Raw genomic sequence first — 22,040 nt, forward strand, 5'->3', positions numbered from 1 at the left:
TCTTGATATTGCTGATTTTTTAAAACGTTGTAGGCGTTATGTTTATAATTAGCACACTTAGAGACTTGAGGTTCTCTTTCTTCGCTATTTCCTAGTAGTTCCTTCTGTGTGACTCTCATTCAGATTTTCATCTATATAGAATATCTACCTCCTTCAGTGTAACTGTGACCATTTTCACTAATGGCTGCAGAAGCTTTAGCTGTGTCTTAGTCTACCCATGTAGAAGCATACTCTCTGATTAGTGGCAATTTTAATTCATTTCTTCTTACACATGACTTTTTACACTTTACTCTTTGAGTCTTAGAGTTTTCCCATTAGGATGCTCAATGGAAAACAGCACAGAATTATAAAACAAAAATTTACTTTGAAGTTTTCCTGTCCCACTGCCCTTTTTCCATTCCAAAGAAAGAGACTCAAGTCACCTCATTAACATTTTCCAACGCTTTCTTGTCCTAAAAAAAAATAGAAAGAAAAAACCCACGAGAAAAATCAACTTTCTAACTGACATCAGCGAACCACTATGACTCATGCTTGCCAGTTTTATTTTATATTCGCACACCAAACAACTCCCACGTCCACATGACTGTTTCTTCTCATTGCAGTCAGAATCAGACATATTGTCCACAATCTTGAGCAAATCACGGGCGTGGAAATAACTCATTTGCCTACTTCTAGTCATCTTCCTAACATGTTGATGTTTTCCACTTGTGTACTCTAGCCATCAGGTTAAAGGTGACATCTCTTCAGGACACTAATCCTGCAAGCTGGCTGTTGGTCAGGGAGTCACTCACAAGGGGAAGGGAACTGTAGAGAAAATCAGCTACTACAGAAGAGGGATTCCGATGAGCACCCCCAAATAGATCATCTAAATCTGAACCTCTTTACTGCCAGTCATCCTCTCAGCAACCCCAACAAAATCAAGAGACATGGACCAGTTTTCTCGGGGACATACCTAGACCCACACCTGTGGGCGTTATTCCTAATGTGGGAACAGTGTGCTGGACGCTCCTGACCATCCTTAGTGTGCTGGACGCTCCTGACCATCTTCAGCTTATGGAAGAGATCAATATGTCTTCCACAAGAAGTGCCACCAAAGAGGGATTGGCATGGAGGTTCGGAGTAGCCTGTGTGGGGAAACCACATGTGTCCTCAGGCTCCCCACGAAAAGGGAGAGAATGCAGAACAGGAATACTCGAGAGAGACCATCCTTGACATAACTGCAGTCATTTAATAGTCCTGCATCTGTGCCCCTCACGAAACTTCCCAAGTTCGCACCAAGTGACCATAAAGCCATTTTCCCCAGAGTGAACATGAGGTCTGGCCTACTCCAATCTATATCCTTCCCAGGAATGACCTTTTCTATCACAGTGACTTTTTTTTTTGTCTCTTTGGGGGCTATTCCCAGCAGTGCTCAGGGCTTATTGCTGACTCTGCACTCAGGGATCACTCCTGGCAGGCTCACAGGCCCATATGGGGTGCTGAAGATTGAACCCAAGTTGGCCTTGTTCAGGGCAAATGCCCTTCCCACTGGACCTTCCCTCCGACCCCATCATGGCAACTTGAGGTAACTTGGTCCTCTGCAGCATTTCCGAAGAAGACCACCTTTCTTCACCTGAGCTTTCTGTCCTGCACTCTGAGTGTCCTTAAATGGAACGGTCTCCCACTGGCTCCCTGAGCCAGTTCACATCATTGCTTATCCTCGGAAATGACCACGTCACTTTCTTCCTGTTGTTGGCTCCACCTGGAAGGGCATGATTCTTGTGTGTTTGCCCTGGCCACCTTCGTTCGCCTAGTGGTCTGCCCTCCTTAGCAGTTTCCTTTTTATCCCTCTCGCTCTGTCCCTCACAGCCCACCCAGATCTCAATTTCTCTAGACCTGGACAGCTCTCTCCTCTGACACTTGCTCTGGGAATAGCATCGTTTTCCATATTCCTGTTAGGCGGCACTCAGAATTCAGCCGTGCTCCTTGCTGCTAAACATCTCTCTCGGTGGATCCCTCTCATCTCTTTAGGAGTGTGTGATGAAAATGTATAACCCAGCTGATTGTCATCTAGCAGCGAGACAACGTGGAGGGAGGGAGGCAGGAGCCGAAGTCGGCCCATTTAGTTCTGTCACTGCCTTTCTATGTCTCTTAAAATGCTGGCAGATGTGCGGCATCCAAATTGGATGTTCGACCATCTCTCTTTATGCTTATTTTTCTTCAGATGTAAGCGGGGCTAGCTCTCTGCCATGTTTAACTGCTCATTTGGGCCGTATCACTGGAGCAGCACATCCAGTAGCACAAATGTGTTGTTTTGGAACAAGGCGAGGCTGCTTCTGCTCTGATAGTTAAAGCCCACTCCCACCACACGCTCTCCCCGAGAAGCAGAAGCAGCGCTTGCAAATCGCTCTCCTTTCCCCTTGCCATAATTCTCTAGGAGTTTTCAACTGCTTCAGTCAAATCCCTCCTCTGGCATCATTTTCGCACTGGACTAGAACGGTTGGAAATCCCAAATACGTGATTTAATCCCATAATTTATTGAAGCGGTATCAGAGATTTATTATTCAACTTGATCATCGGGATGGCATATTTATACATATTTAATTTCTTGTTTCTCTTCCGCGTTGAGAACCGTATTAATCATCACTCTCAGAACGGGCAGCTTCCTCGCGGTGGTCAGAGCATGTGTTCTTAGGTTTACTCGCCTGAATTTGATATTCTGACAGGCTTTTATTTCAAGATGCTCTGTCTTGAGGTGAGACCGTGCCTTACAAAGTTTTCAGTCAACTCAATTTTATGAAAGATAATTTTTCTTTATCATCATCACCATACTCTTAACGTGAGGCTCGGTATTGCCTCCTCCCAGTTGAGAACACATATGTTTAATATGCTTCGAACAGAATGGTTTTAATTTGGATATATAAATCTGCTGGTAAGCACTTTACCATATTTTTCACCCTTGACTTCCAAAATTGAAGAATTGGATTCCATAATATGGGAAATTGCTGCAAAATTAACTGGCATTTTCTAGTCCTTCATCTACATATCCAAAGGATTTTCTAACTGCGCCATCCTTTGGAGGTTATGAGTAAATTCTAGCTCTCTGTGAATAATTTTAATTGAATGGAACTGGTTCTGAGGCACAATTTTCCTGTGTGTTTATGGTGAGTGATTCTTTTAAGGGGCTCCAAGTTTTTTGATCTTTGCTGGTTCACATTGAAATCTTTCATATGAAAATTGAAATTCAAGGGTCGAGTTCAATGAAAACTATCCCTTTCAGGGACTTCCAGGTAGGGCGGATAATTTATGGGTGTGCATTCCTTTTCCTAAATATACTTTCGATTGAGAGCTAATCTGTCATCTAGAGTGGTATGACTTGGTCACTGATAACTTCACGGGGGACCTGATAAGATCATTTTCGAAGAGAACATCTAAATGACATGATCCTTGCATAATTGCACTTGATTGGATGATGACTTTGTACTCCCACTTTGGTCTCTGTGGTAGCCGCGTGTTGGGGCTAGTTTCGATTTCCCACCGGGAGCCGTGTCCACGCCTGCTTCTCAAGGGTTAAGAAGAGCAGATCCCCGAAACCATGCCCTGTGTTTCAAAACATGCTTGTTTTGATTTGTAGTCCCGCCACGGAACCTGATGATCGATATCCAGAAGGACACTGCCGTGGAAGGAGAGGAGATCGAAGTGAACTGCACTGCCATGGCGAGCAAGCCAGCCACCACCATCAGGTGGTTCAAAGGGAACAAGGAGCTCAAAGGTGAGGCCCCGGCGTCGCCCTGCACTGAAGGAGTTGCGGGGTTGTGCCAGTGTGGAAGTCACAGACAAAGACGAAACACTCCGGGCCCAGAAGTACGCTCTCTATGTTGCTGGCAGCACTTCCCACTCGTGGACACAGGCACAGTTTAGCTTTTCCCGTTTATGTCCTCTGTCCACACTCTGAGGCCACATGGTGATCTGTGTTTCCTTGATTTTCACTCTGAGGCCCCAAAGAGTAGGCCTGTCCATTCACTCTGTCAGCCAGGGAGAGCGACAGTCAGGTGGCCCTTCCTGGCACCCTTTGACCCTCCGTTCTGCCTTTTGCAGAATGTGCAGTTCTCATGTTGGCACGTTCAAAGTGGATGTGGGCCAGAGAGGTAGCACAGAAAGGGACTGGGCCTGGTTCAGTCCTTGGCGGCACCTGTCCCTAGGGGTTCACTGGGCACCGAGAGTTCAGGCTGTCCTCCCAGCTGGAGTGTCGAACCATCCACCCAGTTGGATCGTCGAATCATCCACCCAGCTGGTGGAAAGTTGCTGGGAGGATCCCGGAGTCCCCTGAGCGCCACTCGGGTGACCCCAAGATCTGTCAGTATGTGGCAGTCCCCCCCCACTCCCATTCCCAAGAGAGACCTTATGCCCCCCGCTCCCCGATCCCAAGTCGCTGCACTGTCGGCTGTGTTGGCCACATGCCTTCCTGGGGGCGGGGGTCACTCTAAGTGGGCCAAGAATCCAATCATCATTTTGACTTTGTGGGGCCCCTGAGTTCATCATCCCGACACTGCGCTGCCCTTTCTCAGGCCTGTTCTCTGGCAAAGAGCTGATGCTGTGCCGGCAGCACTAGGGGTCACTCAGTGAAGCTGGGCTCCCTTTTGTGTGTGCCCCCCACCCCGTGCCCTCACCCCCACGGTCCTGGACACTGACGATTGGTGCTTGTGACCTTGATCCTGGATGCTGCCCGTCTCCGTGGGACCCTTTGTTGCCAGTTGTCCTGCATCCCTCATTGATGCCCACTTTCAAATCCTTCTTCTCCAAGACTGCTGTACGGGCAGTGCCCTGCACAGAGGCCAAGCACCCCTGCTGTTTGGTGTATTTCTGTCTGGGTGCCCCTGCCATTGAGCTGTATCTCTGTCTCTCAAGGGATGAGGTGAGGACTGGGGAGGCAGTGCCGGGGGCCTGAGCCCACCCCAGATTCAATCCTCGGTACCATCTGGCCTCCCAAGCATCATCAAGAGTAGCCCTAGAGATCCCCAACATAGCAGTATTGAGTCAGCAGCCCTGCTGGACGTGTGTCACCAGAAAAGGCCCCTGGAGGAGCGGGGGAAGGGGAGAAGTGGGGTGGCAGTGGATTCTGAGCACCACTCTATTGCCCCCTTGTAAAGAAAAAAAAAAGGAATCGGTTATTTTCCATACTGGGGGATTCTTACCAGGAGGAAACAGGGGCATGTTTGTGCTCCAGATAGTCTCACCCACAATCCGTTCTGCGTCTGTGCTTGTTGAGTGAACCCAGAGCGCCTATAGGGGAAAAAATGGTCCTTTTAGAGAGGGGTGCGGGTGATGAAAATCTCCATCTCGGGACAGATGCATCTATATGGAGAACAGCTTCCAGGCAGGAAGCCAGCTCTAGCTCAGCCTCCTCTTGCCTAGGTATGGCTGGGGAAGGAAGGAGTTTCTCATTTCCACTCTGCTTTTCTGAGTGAGCTGAGCCATTAAATGTGTACCGATAAGTACAAAACATTAAAAGAAAGTTAATGGTGCGCTGTGTCCCCGGGAAGCCCGGGGTTCAGGAAAGGGGCCGCCCGGGCCTATTCATCCCTCCGGAAGCCTCCCCCTACCCCGTGTTCTTGGACAGCCTCACCATCTGGCCCCAAGCCTGTATCTGACTCCCTCTTCCCACCGGCTGCTGCTTTTTTTTTTTTTTGTGGTCTTCCCAATGTCTGAGAGTTTAAACATTTCAATTACAATTTCAATTATGTAAATCCATTTAGTTACTTTCCCTCTTAATTGTTGCTAATGGGGGTGGGTGAAGGGGGTTGTTTATATCTCTATCAGTGATTGAATTACTTAGGGTTTTTTTTTTTTGTTTTTGGATGATGTCCTGGGATTTTGCAGCCACATGACGGACCTAGGAGACGTTTCAAGTTTAGATGTTTGTGGGAGTGAGAATGTTTCTTCTTTCCTCCTTCCCAATGTCTAAACCAGGAAAGTTCTAGCTCCCCGCCCCAGTTTTTTTTTCCCCCCCCTCTCTGGGTGGTTGTAGGATTAAAAAGACGTAATATATTTAAACTAAAACTTGTTTCGGGGAATGGCTTTTTTTTTTTTCTTAAATAGGGTGCTGCAGAGTTGAAAAATAGGACATTGTCATGTATCGGTATCACTACTGGCAGATCACCTCATCCAAAGTGATCTCTCAGCCCTGCATGAAAATTATAATATGGTGGGTCCTGAGCAATAGATCAGCAGGTGGGCCCTTGCCTCACACGAGGCTGACCCAGATTCGATCCCTGGTACCCAGCAGGACTAAGCCCTGAGCACCTTCAGGTGTGATCCCCAGTCCCCAAATAATGAGTGAATAAAACAATACTGTTAGCTGGAGAGAGACAGTCCAGGGGTTAAGGCATCTGCTTTGCAGGTGTCCGACCCAGGTTTGATCCCCAGCACCGCCAGGATCCCCCAAACCCCAAAACTAAATGAAACTAGAAACACAAGGTTGAGGGCAGGGGAGGGGGGATGCTCCCCCAGAGCGACGGAAACTCACCCTGCTCTGGTTCTTGCCGCCTTCTGTGCCCCCAGGAAAGTCGGAGGTGGAGGAGTGGTCAGACATGTACACGGTGACGAGCCAGCTGATGCTGAAGGTGCACAAGGAGGACGACGGGGTCCCCCTGATCTGTCAGGTGGAGCACCCCGCCGTGACCGGGAACCTGCAGACGCAGCGCTACCTAGAAGTGCAGTGTGAGTACCTGGGCACGCAGCGGAGCCCCAGAAACACATTAGGGAGCCCCGACCTGCAGTGGGGTACCTGGACATGCAGTGGGGATCCCTGGATGTGCAGTGGGGGTCCCTAGATGTGCAGTGGGGATCCCTGGGTATGCAGTGGGGGGTCCCTGGATGTTCAGTGGGGGTCCCTGGGTGTGAAGTGGGGTACCTGGAAACACATTGGAGAGTCTCTGACCTGCAATAGGGGTACCTGGAAATGCAGTAGGGGTCCCTGGAAACACTGGAGAGTCCCTGACCTGCAGTGGGGGTCCCTGGACATGCAATGGGAGTCCCCGGCTTGCAGTGGTCAGTGCTCTGGCAAAGTGGCCCCCTCCCTTAATACCCCTCCCCCCAGAGCAGCATGTATATATCACGGACATTTTCCCCTCAAAGTTTCAGGGCTGAGACATCCAGGGTGAGGGACCCACCTGGCCAGGAGCCAGTGATACCCAGTGCCCCAGCCCTCAGCCATGCCGGGGGGTGGGGGGGAGATGCCCCCATGTGGGAGGGACTCAGGCTTCTCTTATCTAGCACGATTATCTTACCCCCAAAGAAGAGGGCTCTGCCCTCTTCACGGAAGAACTTTCTGGAAGTCCTGCCGTCTCATGGAACATCAGGGTTTCACTGTATGAACTTGGGAAGATGGAAACACACAAACCTTTGGAGGACCCCAGCCCCGTATTCCGAGGGCATGGGATCGCATCCACCTAAAAAGGCTTCATAAGCCTTTGGTTTAAAAAAAAAAAATTAAGTGTTCAATGGATTATTTTACTGAAATGTTGCCATGTTACAGTGTGCCAAGGAGAATTTTTGGAAACACTACATTTAACCCCAGAGTAAAAACCTTAAATGATTTCAATCTGTTCTTGCACGCCACTTAATTACATTTTGTGACTATTGACTACTATCATTTCTGTGCCAGCTTCCCATTCCAGGCTAATTCCCCTGCTTTATCCCCCCCGCCCAACCCCCCATCCCAAGTGCAGAATCTTCATAGGAGGCCTCGCATTTTCCTGCCGCCTCGGGACTTTGTTCTCAATTACACCTTCCCTCCCACTTTTGGCTAAAATTAGAGCGATGGTGGAACTCTCTGGGCTCAGGGCCACGCCCTTAATGGCCTCATCAGCACAAGCTGGATCCTGGAGAGTGCAGTTGTGTCCTCAGAGTGCCCCATGGTCGGTCGTTCTCTTTCTCGTCTTCTGTTTATGAACACACAAGCTGTCAGGTCTAAGCTTGCCCCAGCCTGCGGTCCAGCGTCTCTGAGTTCCCTGCCCTTTTCCATGTGGCTTCTGTGAGGTCACTTGCTAGAGGGCTTAGGACTCGCCCGAAGCATTCAGAACACCTCCCTTCCCGTACCCTTGACCTAACGGTGTGTGCATAAACCCCCTTTTCCAAATCAGGCCACATCCACGGGTTCCAGGAATTAGGGTGCGGGCGTATCACGGGGACTGAGTGGGGAGGGGGAGGGCGGGGAGGGGAGGGGATTCAACCTGCTGTCATCTTTATCTCATATTTCAGTTCATCAGCAAAAGAGAAGTGGGGGGGCCATAAAAAAGTGGTGGCAGTTGCTTCTAGGGACTTTTCGATCTCGTGGCGACCCTCAGTTGTCAAATGTTGCTTTTCAAAGGTCGTTCCTCTCCTACCTTCTCCTATGCTGGGAGCCGGGCTCAATTTAACATTATATAATGCAGGTTTTCTTATTAATTCGTTTCATCTACTTCATTATGTAGCTTCATTATGGGCATCATGCTTATAATTTTCATATCGCTGAAACTATTGTGGTGTAATGTCCCTATAATGGGAAAACAGAAATGATCAGATATTATCTAAATTGGCAGATAGTAGATTTTTTGTGACTTTGTTAATATGTGATTCATTTAAGCAAACTTAATATCCATTAACTTTCCATGTAGGGGCCCATTAGCTTTAATAATACATTAGCTCCTTTGTGAGACCTGAGTAGATCCTCAACGAGTTCCCACCCCAAAACTCTTTAGTAGGTTCCCAGAGCATCTTCTAAAATAGGAAACCTCTCCACCCACCTACCCAATCGCACTCATCCCCCAATGCGGTATTTCCCAAGCCCAGCACCTCCAAGACTTGGTCGTGATCTTCATCAATCAGCTTTGTATTCTGCAGTGAGATTCGTCCTCCTAAGGAACGGGACAAAGCTCTATAACTGAATTCAGAGGCTAGAGAGATAAGATAGTACGAGGTCAAGGTTCCCCCTCCCCCGTCAGCCTGTGGCCCTATCTATGGTTGGTCCTTCAGCACCACCTGCAGTGACCCCTAAGCACAGAGCCAGGAGGGAGCCCTGAGCACAGCTGGTTGTGGTCCAAAAGCCAGAGTTCAAAACAGGACATCCCTGAGTTCATTTAGCCTTACAAAGAACTGCAGGAAAGTGGTGTGGCCTTCCAGAGTCGGACCCCATCCATTATCCATTCACTGAGCATCATCGGGCATTGGGGTGGGGACTCAGATTCCACCCCTCCCATGGGATCCTCCCTGTCTAGACCCCTGCCTCCTGGCCCTGTTAAAGGAGACACTTGATTGCATGGGGTTGGTTTGCTCACATGCCACCTCCACTAGGAGATGCTCTGCTCTTTGATCCAACACACAACTTCTCCTGGAGACGCCATTGCTTGAAGCGTATGTAAGGGGGAGCGGGGAGGAAGGTCTTTGCACAAGAGGAGATTAAAACTGACAAAGCATCCCATTAATCTGAGCAGCGGGGAGAGGATCTGGGATTTCCTGGACCCACGCAAGTCACCTGAAGGGTCCTGAACTCCTGTCCTAGAGCACTGCTGAGAACTTGGGGTCCCCCGGGAATTCCTTCAGTCAGACTTGGTCAGAAGGGTTGATATAGCCACATCCTACCTCTGAGCCCCGTTTTCCATGGAGACAGGGGCTCTGCAGGATAAGCCCTCTGTTATAGACGCCGAGAGTGCTCCCACAGTGCTGGGGCTGATGCTTTTCCAGTCACTGGGCAGAGGCATTGGGGTGGGGACTCACCTACCCCTCCCGTGGGGTCCTTTCTCTGTAGATCCATCATCTGGCTCGATTACAATGACATTTGGTTTCCAACCTGCAGACATTTGAGACCTCACGAGCCAGCAAATCACAGCCTGCTTTTCAAATTCGCACACTGCACTCTTGGGGTGACATATCAACCTTCCTGGGATCTTTGACCCCTTTCAGAAACTTCTGGTTGCTGGGGCTAGAGAGACGATACCATGGGTAGCTTGACTTGCACATACTGACCCAGGTTCGATCCTCGGCATCCCATCTGGTCTCCTGAGCACCGCCAAGAGTAATCCCTGAGTGCAGAGCCAGGAGCAATCCCTGAGAATCTCTGGGTGTGGCCCAAAAACAACAACAACAGCAACAAAATCAAAACCTCTGGCTGCTATGAAAGTGAGGGATAAAGAACAAAATTCCACATCCACGTTTTGCTTTCAAGTTTTCCTAACTCGGGCCAGTCAGGGGGTCTTACATAGTCTTATTCAGATTTGTTTCTTTACGTCACTTTGCTGTAACTCACCTTTTCACTGCATGGCTTCTGTGGATTATTCCTTGCTTTAGCCTAAGCAATCCTTGTGTAAAATTATCTTTAAAACAAATTTTATTTGCCAGGCCTGTCTAATAAGCATTTAAAAGAAATGCGCAACTCTTAATTTTTAATGTCTTTTCCTTTGCCACCTTAAAAAGATTTCTTATATTATTCGTGGTAAACATTCACTTATCACCCAGGTGCTCATATCAAGAATTCCTTCACTGGGTCCAGCAGATCACCTTGGGGTGGGGGTAGATTGGTGTCAGACTTCTCCAGGGGCTTGGGGTGGGGGGGGCTCTAACCTCATCTGAGGCAGACAGTCATTAACCAGGACGCAAGCAGGATGAGGGGACCGATTCTCTATAAGCTGGATTTTTTTCTTTTAAGAACTGTACTTTGGCAGCTGGAGAGACAGTAACACCTCACACATGTCTGACCCGGGTTCAATCCCCAGCACCACATATGGTCTCCCAAGACTAGGAGTGATCCCAGAGTGCAGAGCCAGGAGTAAGCCCTGAGCACCGCTGGGTGTGGCCCAAAGCCCCTGTCACCCCCACCCCACCACCACCAAAAATTTTTTTTTAATTAAAATTAAGAATCACATTTTTTTTTCTCTCGGAAGTTGTGAATACTGACATTGTGTACCTGAAATATGGAACTCCGTAAATCTGGCAGGGCCCATGAGGAGGGGCAAAATGTTGGGGGTCTGCTCTTCTTTCCTGGAAGAGACTAGATTTTACTGCCTGGAAGACACGTTCAAATAGCTCGAAACTGCTTTTGTGTGTGGACTTAAGCCCCTAATTAATCGAACACAGAATTTCGCGGTGTTTGCGAGGCTCCCTATTTGTGATACGAGGCGCAATTGTTGTGTCCAATTATGTGAAAAATCAGCCAGATGTGTATGTTGTCATACTTTTAATAATTCTTAAGTTTTTGGTGAGGCCCAATATTAATTGTGTAGTATGCATTGAAGTGATTAACATCAATGTAATTTATCATCTGGAGATTCCGGAACATAAATAAATGAGTTGTTTTGTTCAGCAAGGTGTTGACCCTCTAGAATGAGTGCATTCAAGCCCCCCCTTTTTTATCATAAATATGAAAGGTACCGCAATCAGCCAAGTGTTCAGTCACTTGATTTTCTGGGGCATTAGTGCTCTTGCTTCTGGCATTTCCCTGTTGGGTGCTCGTTTGCAAGCTCATTAATAAGGTTTTCCTCACAGGCACGTCGAGAACGTACAGTGGGCCTCAGTGGTCTGGCTTTCTTTCCGGGCGCAGCCAGGAGACCGAAGCCACATGCAGCTAAATGTTTAAAACACAAAATAATTACGCGTGCGAGCTGGACTTCAGAACGTTCCTGCCTTAGATGTGGGGCGGCCAGTGGCCTTGCCTTTGAACGTTCCGAGCTCTGTGACCCTCCATTCTCTCTTTGCGTATTTTTCCCCCCTGCTTCCCCCTTTTTCTTTCTTTCTTTCTTTCTTTGAGTGTCTGTGTCTGGAGTGATGCTCCAATTTACAACCTGGTTGATTACGGCCGAGCACGATACAATCGCCGCCCGGTCAGAGCCACAGATCTGAGGGAGCAGACTCGGGCCCAATGAAATCCTGTCTGAGCGAGAACAGTTCACTGTCTGAGCCGTAGAGGAAAACGGTCTGAATAGCATCAAGGCGGCAACATGGAGCGACAGGAGCTCGGGATTCAAAGCAGAGCCGCGACCCCCGTCAGGGGTCCCACGAGCCGCGCCGAGTGGGGAGCCTTCCCGGGGTGGAGGGGGATTGAAAGTCCTGGAATCACTGCCTTCCCCCACCCAGGCCCCCCTCCACACACACACACACACACACCACACGCATCACACACACACACAGGAATCACTGCTGCATCCTACCACCCAGCCCCTCCCCCCCCACATACACACACACACACACACACACACACACACAGAAATCACTGCTGCATCTTACTCCCCAGCCCCTCACACACACACACACACACACACACACACACACACACACACACACACACAGAGGAATTGCTGCAGTGTCCACCCCACTCCCTAAGCCCTCCTCTTCCGTCCCCACTCCACAACGCCCCCCCACACACACACACGTGTACTGGAATCACTCCTGTCTGTCCCCCCCTTACCATCCCTTCCCCACCCCCCCACACACATACACACACAATACACATGCTAGAATCACTGCTGTGTGCCCGCCCTTACTCCTCTATCTCACACACACCCACACACAGGAATTGCTGTTTTGTGTGTCCCCACCCCCCAACACATACACACACTCTTGCTCTTTAAACTGCGTTGTAGAAATGTCATTTGGGGAGAGTTCAGTGTGTCTGCCTGTTCTTATTTTTTTTTGGGGGGGGTAGGGGGAGGGGGAGAAAAAAAGAGATGGAGAAAATCAAGAAATGAGCTTGGAAAAGAGAAAATGGCAGAAAAGGCTCCAGAAATAGGTGTCTAAATGCCTCCCTGCCCTGAAGTCATTTACCATCTGACAGTTGACCCAGGTTGTGGGATCATTTCCAAGGGGAGATGTTTGACGCAGTGGAGCGGGTGTACTGGGAGTTTGTCCCTGGCTCTGCTCGTTCGGGACCCTGAGAAGGCAAGGCCGTTGGGGTTTTTTCTTTTCTTTTTCTTTCGTTCCCTCCATTGGGGGAAATTGGGCACCGAGGAACCACACGAAGCCGGTTCTGTGTATGTGTCACAGTAAATGCTTCTCTGATCCCGACCGTGCCCTGCAGTACAGGAGGAGGAAAGCACGTGGGCACTGACCCTGCTTGGAGGGGTGGCAGACTCGGCACCTGGCTCAGGTCCACCTCGCTCCTGGCCACATCTCTCTCTCTTTCTCTCTCTCTCTCTTTCTCTCTCTCTCTCTCTCTCTCTCTCTCTCTCTCTCTCTCTCTCTCTCTCTCTTTAATTTTATTGAATCATCATGAGATAGTTACAAGCTTTCATGTTTGGGTTACAATCACACAACGATCAAACACCCATCCCTCCACCAGTGCACATTCCCCGCCACCAGTGTCCCCGGTATATCCCCCTTCCCTGCCCTTCCTCTGCCTTCATGGCAGACGATATTCCACCATGCTCTCTCTCTACTTTTGGGCACTTATGGTTTGCAACACAGACACTGAGAGGCTATCCCATGTTTGGTCCTTTATCTACTTTCTGCACACATCTCCCATCCCAACCGATTCCTCCAGCCATCATTTTCTTAGTGATCCCTTCTCTGTTCCAGCTGCCTTTTCCCCTTTGCTCATGAGGCAGGCTTCCAGCTATGGAGCAATCTACCTGTCCTGTGTATCTACTATCCTAGGTGTCAGCCTCATGTTATGTTGTTTTATACTCCACAAATGAGTGCAGTCCTTCTATGTCTATCCCTTTTTTTTCTGACTCATTTCACTCAGCATGATACTCTCCATGTATGTCCATTTATAAGCAAAGTTCATGACTTCATCTCTCCTTACGGCTGCATAGTATTCCATTGTGTAGATGTACCAAAGTTTCTTTAACCAGTCATCTGTTCAAGGGCACTTGGGTTGTTTCCAGATTTTGTTTATTGTGAACAGTGCTGCAATGAACATATAGGTACAGATGTCATTTCTACTGTGCTTTTTTACATCCTCGGAATATATTCCCAGAAGTGGTATTGCAGGGTCATATGGAAGCCCAATTTCTAGTCTTTGAAGGACTGTCCATATTGGTTTCCAGAAAGGCTGGACTAGTAGGCGTTCCCACCAATAGTGAAAGAGCGTCCCTTTTTCCCCACATCCAAAACAGCACTGGTTGCTTTTGTTCTTTTGAATGTGTGCCAGTCTCTGTGGTTTGAGATGATATCTCATTGTTGTTTTGATTTGCATCTCCCTGATGGCTAATGATGTGGAGCATTTTTTTTCATGTGCCTTTTGGCCATTTGTATTTCTTTTTTGAGGAAACTTCTGTTCATTTCTTCTCCCAAATTTTTGATGGGGTTGGAGGTTTTTTTCTTGTACAATTCTACTTGTGTCTTGTATATTCTGGATATTAATTCCTTATCAGAGAGTATCGGATAAATATTCTTTCCCATTCTGTGGGCTCTTTCTGTATTTTCTGGCCACATTTCTCAGCTCCTTCCTCCTCCTCCTCTTCCTCTTCTCCCTCCTTCCCTCCAGTCCTGTCGTGTCGCCTGGTTTTTGCGGTTTGTTTCTTTTTGAACAATATGCTTTTTCTCCCACTCCGGGTATTTTATTTTAAAGCAATGAATTGAGTTTCAGGCGAGTGAGTTCTGAAATTTATATTCCTCATGAAAAGTAATCAAGGTCTGGAGACCCCCGATTCCAACGAGGGTTTTCACCTGTCATATTTCGTTAGCACAGAGCAGCCGTGCGCCCGTGTCTCTGGTTATTCACTCTGAAGGCGTGTAGAGCTAGAGTGCTGCAGGCCCAGAGTGGGCCAGGGGCCGGCAGAGGGTTTCAAAGGACAGGGAGTAGCTGGTGGCCCCAGTGTTTTGGAACGAGACTTGAGTGAGCTTATAAAGACACACACACACACACACACACACACACACACACACACACACACACACACACACACACACACACCCGCCTGACCTGAAGGATTCAGGAGAGCGTCTCTAAGGCTCTTGAAGGCTGACGTAGCCAAAAGTGCACTCTCCTTAATGTGCACATTTGCTTAATGCTTTTGAAGTCAAGGTCAGACGTTGACTCTGGAAGGTTAAACGCTTGTGAAGCTGGACCTGAACATCTCAAAAGAATGGGCTAGGCAGCCTCCCCGGGCCGGAAAGCTCCCCTCAAAAGCCCAGCCTGGGTATCTGCACCACCCCCAGATGCTGTGCAGTGGTGGGGCCCATGCTCGGAGGACCCCCAGGGTCGACACCCGATGGCACTCCCCCCATGCCTCAGCCCTCTGGCTAGAGCGGTCCAGTTCAGGCGCCCAGCTCAGACCCACGTGTGTCAGCAGAGGCCCTTTCCCTGCAGCTAGCATGATCCAGCGCTGCACCATGACACATGGATACCCGTGACAATGGCTTTCACTCTGGAGGGCTCCATGGGACTGCCCTCGTCCCGGACCCTGTCCCCTGGTGCAAAACTGGCTCCCTGGACAGTGGAGGTGGCCTGTGACCCTGGTGCCAAGTCTCGCTCTTTGGTTCATCTCTTCTTGGCCTCCAAGCTGCAGTTAGCCTCCTGATATCACCTCAGCCCATGATCCCCGACCCGAACACACAGGTGCTGACCCAAACCTTTTTCCTGGCTACATGGCTCTGCACCCAGGCTGTGCCCTGCGGTCACCCTGGGAAAGCCTGAAATGGTCAGCACTTGGTGCTTCGGCATCCAGTCCCCCGGCAGTGATATTTGGGGGTCTCAGAGGAAATCTAAGCGAGGGGTGTGGAGTGCCTGGGACCCATGCAGAGCTACAGGGCAGGGCTACCTGGCTCCTGAGAGAACATGCGTGGCCATGGGCCCAGCAGGGGAGGGTGTCCCCTGGAGGGTGGGGTGCAGGGACCGATCACCCTCTCTGATGATACTCCAAAGCACCACTCTAAGTTTGAGCCAGAGATGACGCCTACTTGCTGCTCCATTCCTGTGGCGACTTAGAGAGGAGACCAGAGTTTCCATCGACACAGAAACGTGAAATGCAGGTTCCAGAGTCTTGAGTTTTGGCTTCTGGAAAGATCTTAGAACGCCATGCAGGGTCAGACTGGCATGAAATCAGCTGCAGTCTGCCGGTGAGCCCGTCTAACCACTCCAAGGGTTTCCTTTTAGACATATATATTCCCCTTTATAGAAAGAGCAAAGTACATTTAAAAAAGGTTTCCTCGGGTTTGAATGTCTTCCTCACACTGTTGTTTTGACGGGCTACTGCTGTGGTTTGCCGCGCCCCGCCTGGTACTTAGCCTCTGTGCAACTTTGACTAATGAACAGATTTTGTCTGCTATAGAAGTCATGCTAAATGTCTTTCATTTAACATATAAAAAAAAACTCAGTATATTATGAGAACCTCAGATTCCTCGACCTAATTGATGGGTGGTTGGTGATGGCATCTCTGTAACTAATGTTCCATAAGTGCGCAGACCTCACTATTCTTCTTATTTTTATATAGCCGGTCCATTTTCTAATGACATTAAGTCACCCTGAGCCATCCATTCTGGACAGTGATGGCATTTGGGTACAGAGCGTCGACTGGCTTTTAGCCCTGTACCCTACAACATCAACTGAGGCGTAAAGTCATCCCCAAGAAAATGTGCTGGGCCTTACCTCATTACTTCCAAATAAATCTTGGAGTCTGGTTCTGTTTCAGAAGAGACTTGGTGGGTTATAACATGTGATTTATGGACATAATTAAAATATAAGCGATGAGCTCTGGGCTATTCAATCAGCCATCTGGAGTGTTCGGTATTTTGACGTGCTCATATTGTAGACAGGGTCTTCCTGGAAAGATGCCACATGTCTGGGTTCTGGGGACCCCGGAGGCACCCCTGGTTCCTCTTTCACCTGTTGAGAATACTTAGTTTCTCTTCCGGGCTCTGAGAATCTAGGTGACCCCTGGGCTGGGCACGTTGGCAGCTTCTTTCCCTATGGTCAGATCGGATGCCTGTAAATACTCAGCTCTCAGACCGTGATCCCCTCTGCATGGGGTGTGCTCCAGATTAGCATGGATCTTTTCCGATGCCTCTTAAGGCAACATGGCAGCTGTAGCCATTAGGAAATGGTGGCTGCTTCTGCAGAAACCTGAAGTAAATTGGGGAAGAAAATCAGTTATGAAATTTAAAGGTATGTTTTCGATGGCTGCGTTCTTTTCTCTGGCTTCCCCGATGATTTCTTTCTGCTGTAACTTTCAGACCTAGCAAGCTTCCTAATTGATGTGAGTAACTGACAGCTGGTAAATATCCATTAAGAACTTAAAAAAAAAAAAGACATTTAAGACAAATCTAGTGGCACTGAAAAGGTAGGCTAGATAGACCTCCAGCACTCTCTTAGTCATGGAAGTTGAGCCTGTAAGACCCTCCGTGCGCTGTGTTGAAAATATCCCCTCTCTGTTTGCTTGTAAATCACACGAAGTGGGAGAGAACCTTCCGCAGAGCCAGGGAGCTTTCTGCTAGTCCTTAATTAATGGGCTGCAGTCAGCAGTGCATGGAAATTGTAGCCCTTTGGTGGATCAGAGATTAACCTCTAAGCAAATGTTATGTTTTAGCCCAAATTTGGGGCTTTAAATTTTGCCTCGCCCAGGGCGATTCATGAAAAGGAATGACAGGGGTCCATCGCCGGAGACTCGGAAGTGTTTCTGAGCCTGAACATCACATCGGGGGCTGGCTCTGTCCTTGACTTCGATTTTCGGAAGCGATACTTCCCTCTTTCATTTTATATCAGTGGCTTCTCTCCTGCATGCAGTCCACCAACGGCCTGTTGTGTGTTTTACCACCAAACCGGAAGGGCCAGCTACCTCCCCCCGAGGTGGTGTGAGGGACGAGCCCCGGGAGCCCCCAGAGACCCCAGGCTGCCCGCCAAGGCCTAGCCAAGGTCATCCTGTTTCTGGCTGATGTGTACTTCTGCCTTTCTCTAATGACCGCCTTCCTGCCTCCTTCGCAGTCCCTAGAAACCTCAACTGCCGTTTGGTCCTGAAGCATTTCCTGTGCCACCAAGTCCAAGAATAGAGCCGCCTGCCTTGCAAGGGTCAGCTCGAGCTTTCAGGCCTTTTAACTCACGTTCCCTGGCAAGGGACTTAGCCTCCGGGGGGTGGGGGGACGTTACTGATACCTTGTGTGCGGTGTGCACACTGTACCACTGTCCTCCCGTTGTTATCAATTTATTCGAGCGGGCACCAGTAACATCTCCATTGTGAGACTTGTTACTGTTTTTGGCATATCGAATACGCCACGGGGAGCTTGCCGGGCTCTGCCGTGAGGGCGGGATATCTCAGTAGCTTGCTGGGCTCTCTGAGAGGGACGGAGGAATTGAACCCGGGTCGGCCACGTGCAAGGCAAATGCCCTACCTGCTGTGCTATCGCTCCAGCAGTGTGCACAGGGATCCAAAAAGACTCTCTTAAAAGGCGCCCAATGCCACGGGGTATTCCGAGACATCACAGGAAGATCTGTGAGACGAACGAGGCCATAAAAATGCATCTGGAACAGAACCGACCCCGGAGAGGGTCTCCTGGGGGCCCCCCTGGGCGCTGTGCAGGCTGAGCTGGGCTGGGCCCATCCATATTTCTCTCCCGTCTCATCCCGCAGGCAGGATGCATGTTAATGAGCTCGACCCTACTGGGGAGAGGCCAGGGGGCTGTGGTTTAGGCCGTGCGATTGTCTGAGAAAGTAAAGTTATGGAAATTGTTTTGACCTTTCAGCCAACTGATGTCTTGCCCTCTCACATGTATTACACGGGGGTGCATTTCCAAAAATATACATTTACAGAGCCCCAGAATTCAATGAGAAAACTGGGCTTGGGGATTAATCGCTGCTCTGTTCAGCCTGAGGTGAGGAGGGGAAACCTTCCCGGCCTATTTATAAAATGTGTTTGTCTCTTTAGCGAAGTGAATCCCAGCCCGCTCCTGCTTTTCTGCTCCCTCCTTCCCATCCACTCATCTCCTACCTCGAATTCGGGTTCGTGAGGACCCGGCAAAAGCCAGCATCGCCCCCTCCCTTACCCAGCTACTTCGCTGTCGGAAGGAGCTATGCTTGGTTTTTATTGTGGAGTGCCGTGGGGAAGTGTGTTTGGAATCAGAAATCCCTTCCAACATACACCTAACAGCTGTCCCTCAGCCCCCCACCCCCACCCCACCCCCTGCGACCTTGGATTTCAGAACCCAGTTTCCACCCCGGAGTTCCCATCCCTACCACTGGCCTGGTTCTGCCGCCTACGATATTTCCTGCCCCTGCCAGCCCTTGTGGGTTATCCAGATCCTTCCTTCCATGTTTATAATGACCCCGGAGTCCTTAAGGGGCCTCCCCCTGCCCTCTCACTCTTTCTTCTTCAGCCCATTTGGGTGCGATTCAGAAGTTTCGCCTTTTGGGGGAAAAAAAAAAAACGAGCACAGAGCCGGCACCCTTATTAACATGCGGTGCCACGGCATATTGTCACCAAGTAATATATGATATATGATAAGATGGATCAATTTTGAGCGCCACCAATATCTGTGGTTTCACCTCAGCATGAAGGCAAATGAGTTTCCTTTAGCTTGAGTGAGTTTGCAGATAAACTTCAATGTAACAAAATGTATTTCACAGGAAATGTTTGATGCGGCACCGTTGGCTCACGCATCCCTTATCTGTTGGCGGGTTCATTCCTTAGAGTTATTAGTCAATTTAATTTGAGCAAATGCCAGGATTACTCACTAATTAGAAGGGTATTCCTGCAGGCACGGGGGGGGGGGGGGGGGGTGGCATGGGGGGGAGGGGAGGGGGGAGGGAACAGCCCGCCCTGGTCGCCTGGGTTTGGCGGCTGTGTGTTCGTCTGCGCCTGCCTGATGATATCAGTTGCTAAACATTGTGCTTTGTGTTGTTGTCACACAGATAAGCCTCAAGTGCATATTCAGATGACTTACCCTCTCCAAGGCCTCACCCGGGAAGGGGAGACGCTCGAGTTAACATGTGAAGCCATCGGGAAACCCCAGTAAGTTCTGAAGGCCAAGGTTGGCAGAGGGTCACGAGCAGTAAATGTCACCACGCACAGCTGTGCATTCGCAACTCAGCAGCCCGTCACCTGCCTCCTGCTGGAAAGGACGGAAGGTGTTTTCGGAAGTGAAAAGAATATTCTGCGAAAAGGGGGAATAAATATCTGTGGTTCTTAATGGCCAGGATGGGGAGAGAAATGAACCACCCGTGCAGATGGAAATCGCAGCTAATTCTATTTTATTATCGTCCACATGATTGTCAGAACTATTTTTCTCTCTCACGCACAACGTAATCCTAATAAATTTTTGGTGTGCCCACAATCTAATGATCTATCTGCTACCTTCTGTGCTAATGTCTCAGCTGCTGGGGAGATGGCTTTCAAGCTTAAATTGAGCTGCAGGCAAATGAGTTTGCTCTGCCTTTGATTTTGCTGCCTTTGCCCTCAGACAGTGAGAACTGGCCTCCTAGAAATGTTACTTTTCCCTGGGTCCGGGGTGGGAGGGGGGTGGGCCTTTGGGTGGTGGTTGTTTTTGTCTATTTGGACTCTGCTGCCAAGTGCTGGGGGGTCAACACCAGTGGTCCAAGGAGCTCGCTGGCAAAGTACAGGTACTAGCTGTTAGAACCTTTTAGCCCAGTCTGAAATGGGTTGCTTAGTAAGGTACGGTTTTCGGATTTTTCTCAAGGGGGGGGTGTTGTGTGTGTATGTGTGTGTGTGTGTGTGTATCTGTCTATGTGTGTATGTGCATATGTGTTTGTATGTGTCTGTGTGTGTGTGTGCATACACACACAAAAACACTTATACATTACACAGGAGAAAAGGACTAACACTTCTATTGAAACATATATAGAAGCTACTTCAGCTACTTCCCGTGACCCTGGAGGGGACAGCGGGGAGGGCGCTTGTCTAGCGCACGGCCAACCCGGGTTCAATCCCGTGTTCTATATGTTCCCTGAGCTCTGCCAGAAGTGGTTCCTGAGTACAGAGACAATAGAGCCAGGAGTAACCCCTAACCATTGATGGGTGTGCCGAGAGAGAGAGAGAGAGAGAGAGAGAGAGAGAGAGAGAGAGAGAGAGATTGAGAGAGAGACACAGAGAGAGAGACAGACACAGAGAGATGGAGAGAGAGAGACAGAGCGAATGGGAGAGAGAAAATACATGGAACCCCCTTCCTGTACCCCTGCTCAGGGCAAATGAGTGACCCCACATCCGCTTTTGCCTCACCCCTTAGGGTCGGATCCCATTGAATCTGGAGGAAGAATGGGGAATGTCCATCTTTCTCAGAGAGTGAGGATTATTTTGAGCTATTTCTCAGCTGGGAGAGAGTCCAGCCCACACAGTCCAAGAGGGACGGTCTGGCCATGTTGGCATTGGGATCTCCATGTCGGCATTCGGATCTCCTGTGGTCCTGTTCCCCACCCAAAGCCTTGGGCTCCCTCTGCTGTCCCTGCCTGGCGCTGCCCTCACGGAGTCCCACCCGCCACACCGCCTCCTGGGGATCCCTGCTTCCCAGAGCCCTCAGTGGGTCCCCACGGCCCAGCTCAGAGACCTTGCCCGGCTGGCACCCCAGCACCCAAACAGCTGGGCAGCGGCCCTCCCGGTGCCCGCCCCACCCCATTGTCTGGGATGACAAGAACCCTCTGGAAATAGCGTTTCCTCGAGTGAGAAGTGGGCGTGCCTCCTTGCCGCCACCGTCCCCTAGTCGAAGCACCATCTTTTCCTCCTGGGAAGCCCGCGAACCATCCAGCTCTTTCTGCAAACGGTTCGGATTAGGCCCTAGTTGGCAGCTTCCCTTGCAACCCAGTGGAGGGGAAAAAAAAAATTGCTCGCAGGCCCCTTGGCCACCCGCAATACCTATATTCAGCCACATTAACCACATTTACAGTCTCTGGCGCTCAACCCTGTATTTTGTTTCTGTACTTCCCCCTCGAAGAAGGTAGTGTGTTCAGTTGAATGTGCCACGGGGACAGCAAATTACACGTTTCCTCCAGGACATTTATGCCAACGAGGGTATTTGTCCGTCCCTCCGAAATGGGAGCAGGTCTGTGGCTGCGCGGGCCGCGGCCCTCTCCCTTCCGGCACGTTACCTATTTATTTTCTCAAGAAATTGCATACAATAAAAATGGTAATTTAACTCGCCATTAAATG

The 22,040-nt window shown here is 49.6% G+C and overlaps 1 protein-coding gene across 7 annotated transcripts in view; it reads left to right on the forward strand.

Annotated features, from left to right (window-relative positions):
• The window catches only part of CADM1 (cell adhesion molecule 1), a 371,444-nt gene that overhangs the window by 301,218 nt on the left and 48,186 nt on the right, over positions 1 to 22,040 (forward strand). For all 7 annotated transcript variants that reach the window (XM_056107516.1, XM_056107513.1, XM_056107514.1 and 4 more), the window contains exons 4-6: positions 3,614 to 3,751; positions 6,541 to 6,699; positions 19,793 to 19,892. In XM_056107516.1, coding sequence (XP_055963491.1) covers positions 3,614 to 3,751; positions 6,541 to 6,699; positions 19,793 to 19,892 — 397 coding nt within the window. The remainder of the gene's footprint in view (positions 1 to 3,613; positions 3,752 to 6,540; positions 6,700 to 19,792; positions 19,893 to 22,040) is intronic.

This window comes from Sorex fumeus, unplaced genomic scaffold, assembly GCF_029834395.1.
Source record: "Sorex fumeus unplaced genomic scaffold, SorFum_2.1 ptg000169l, whole genome shotgun sequence".
NCBI classification, from domain to species: Eukaryota; Metazoa; Chordata; class Mammalia; order Eulipotyphla; family Soricidae; genus Sorex; species Sorex fumeus.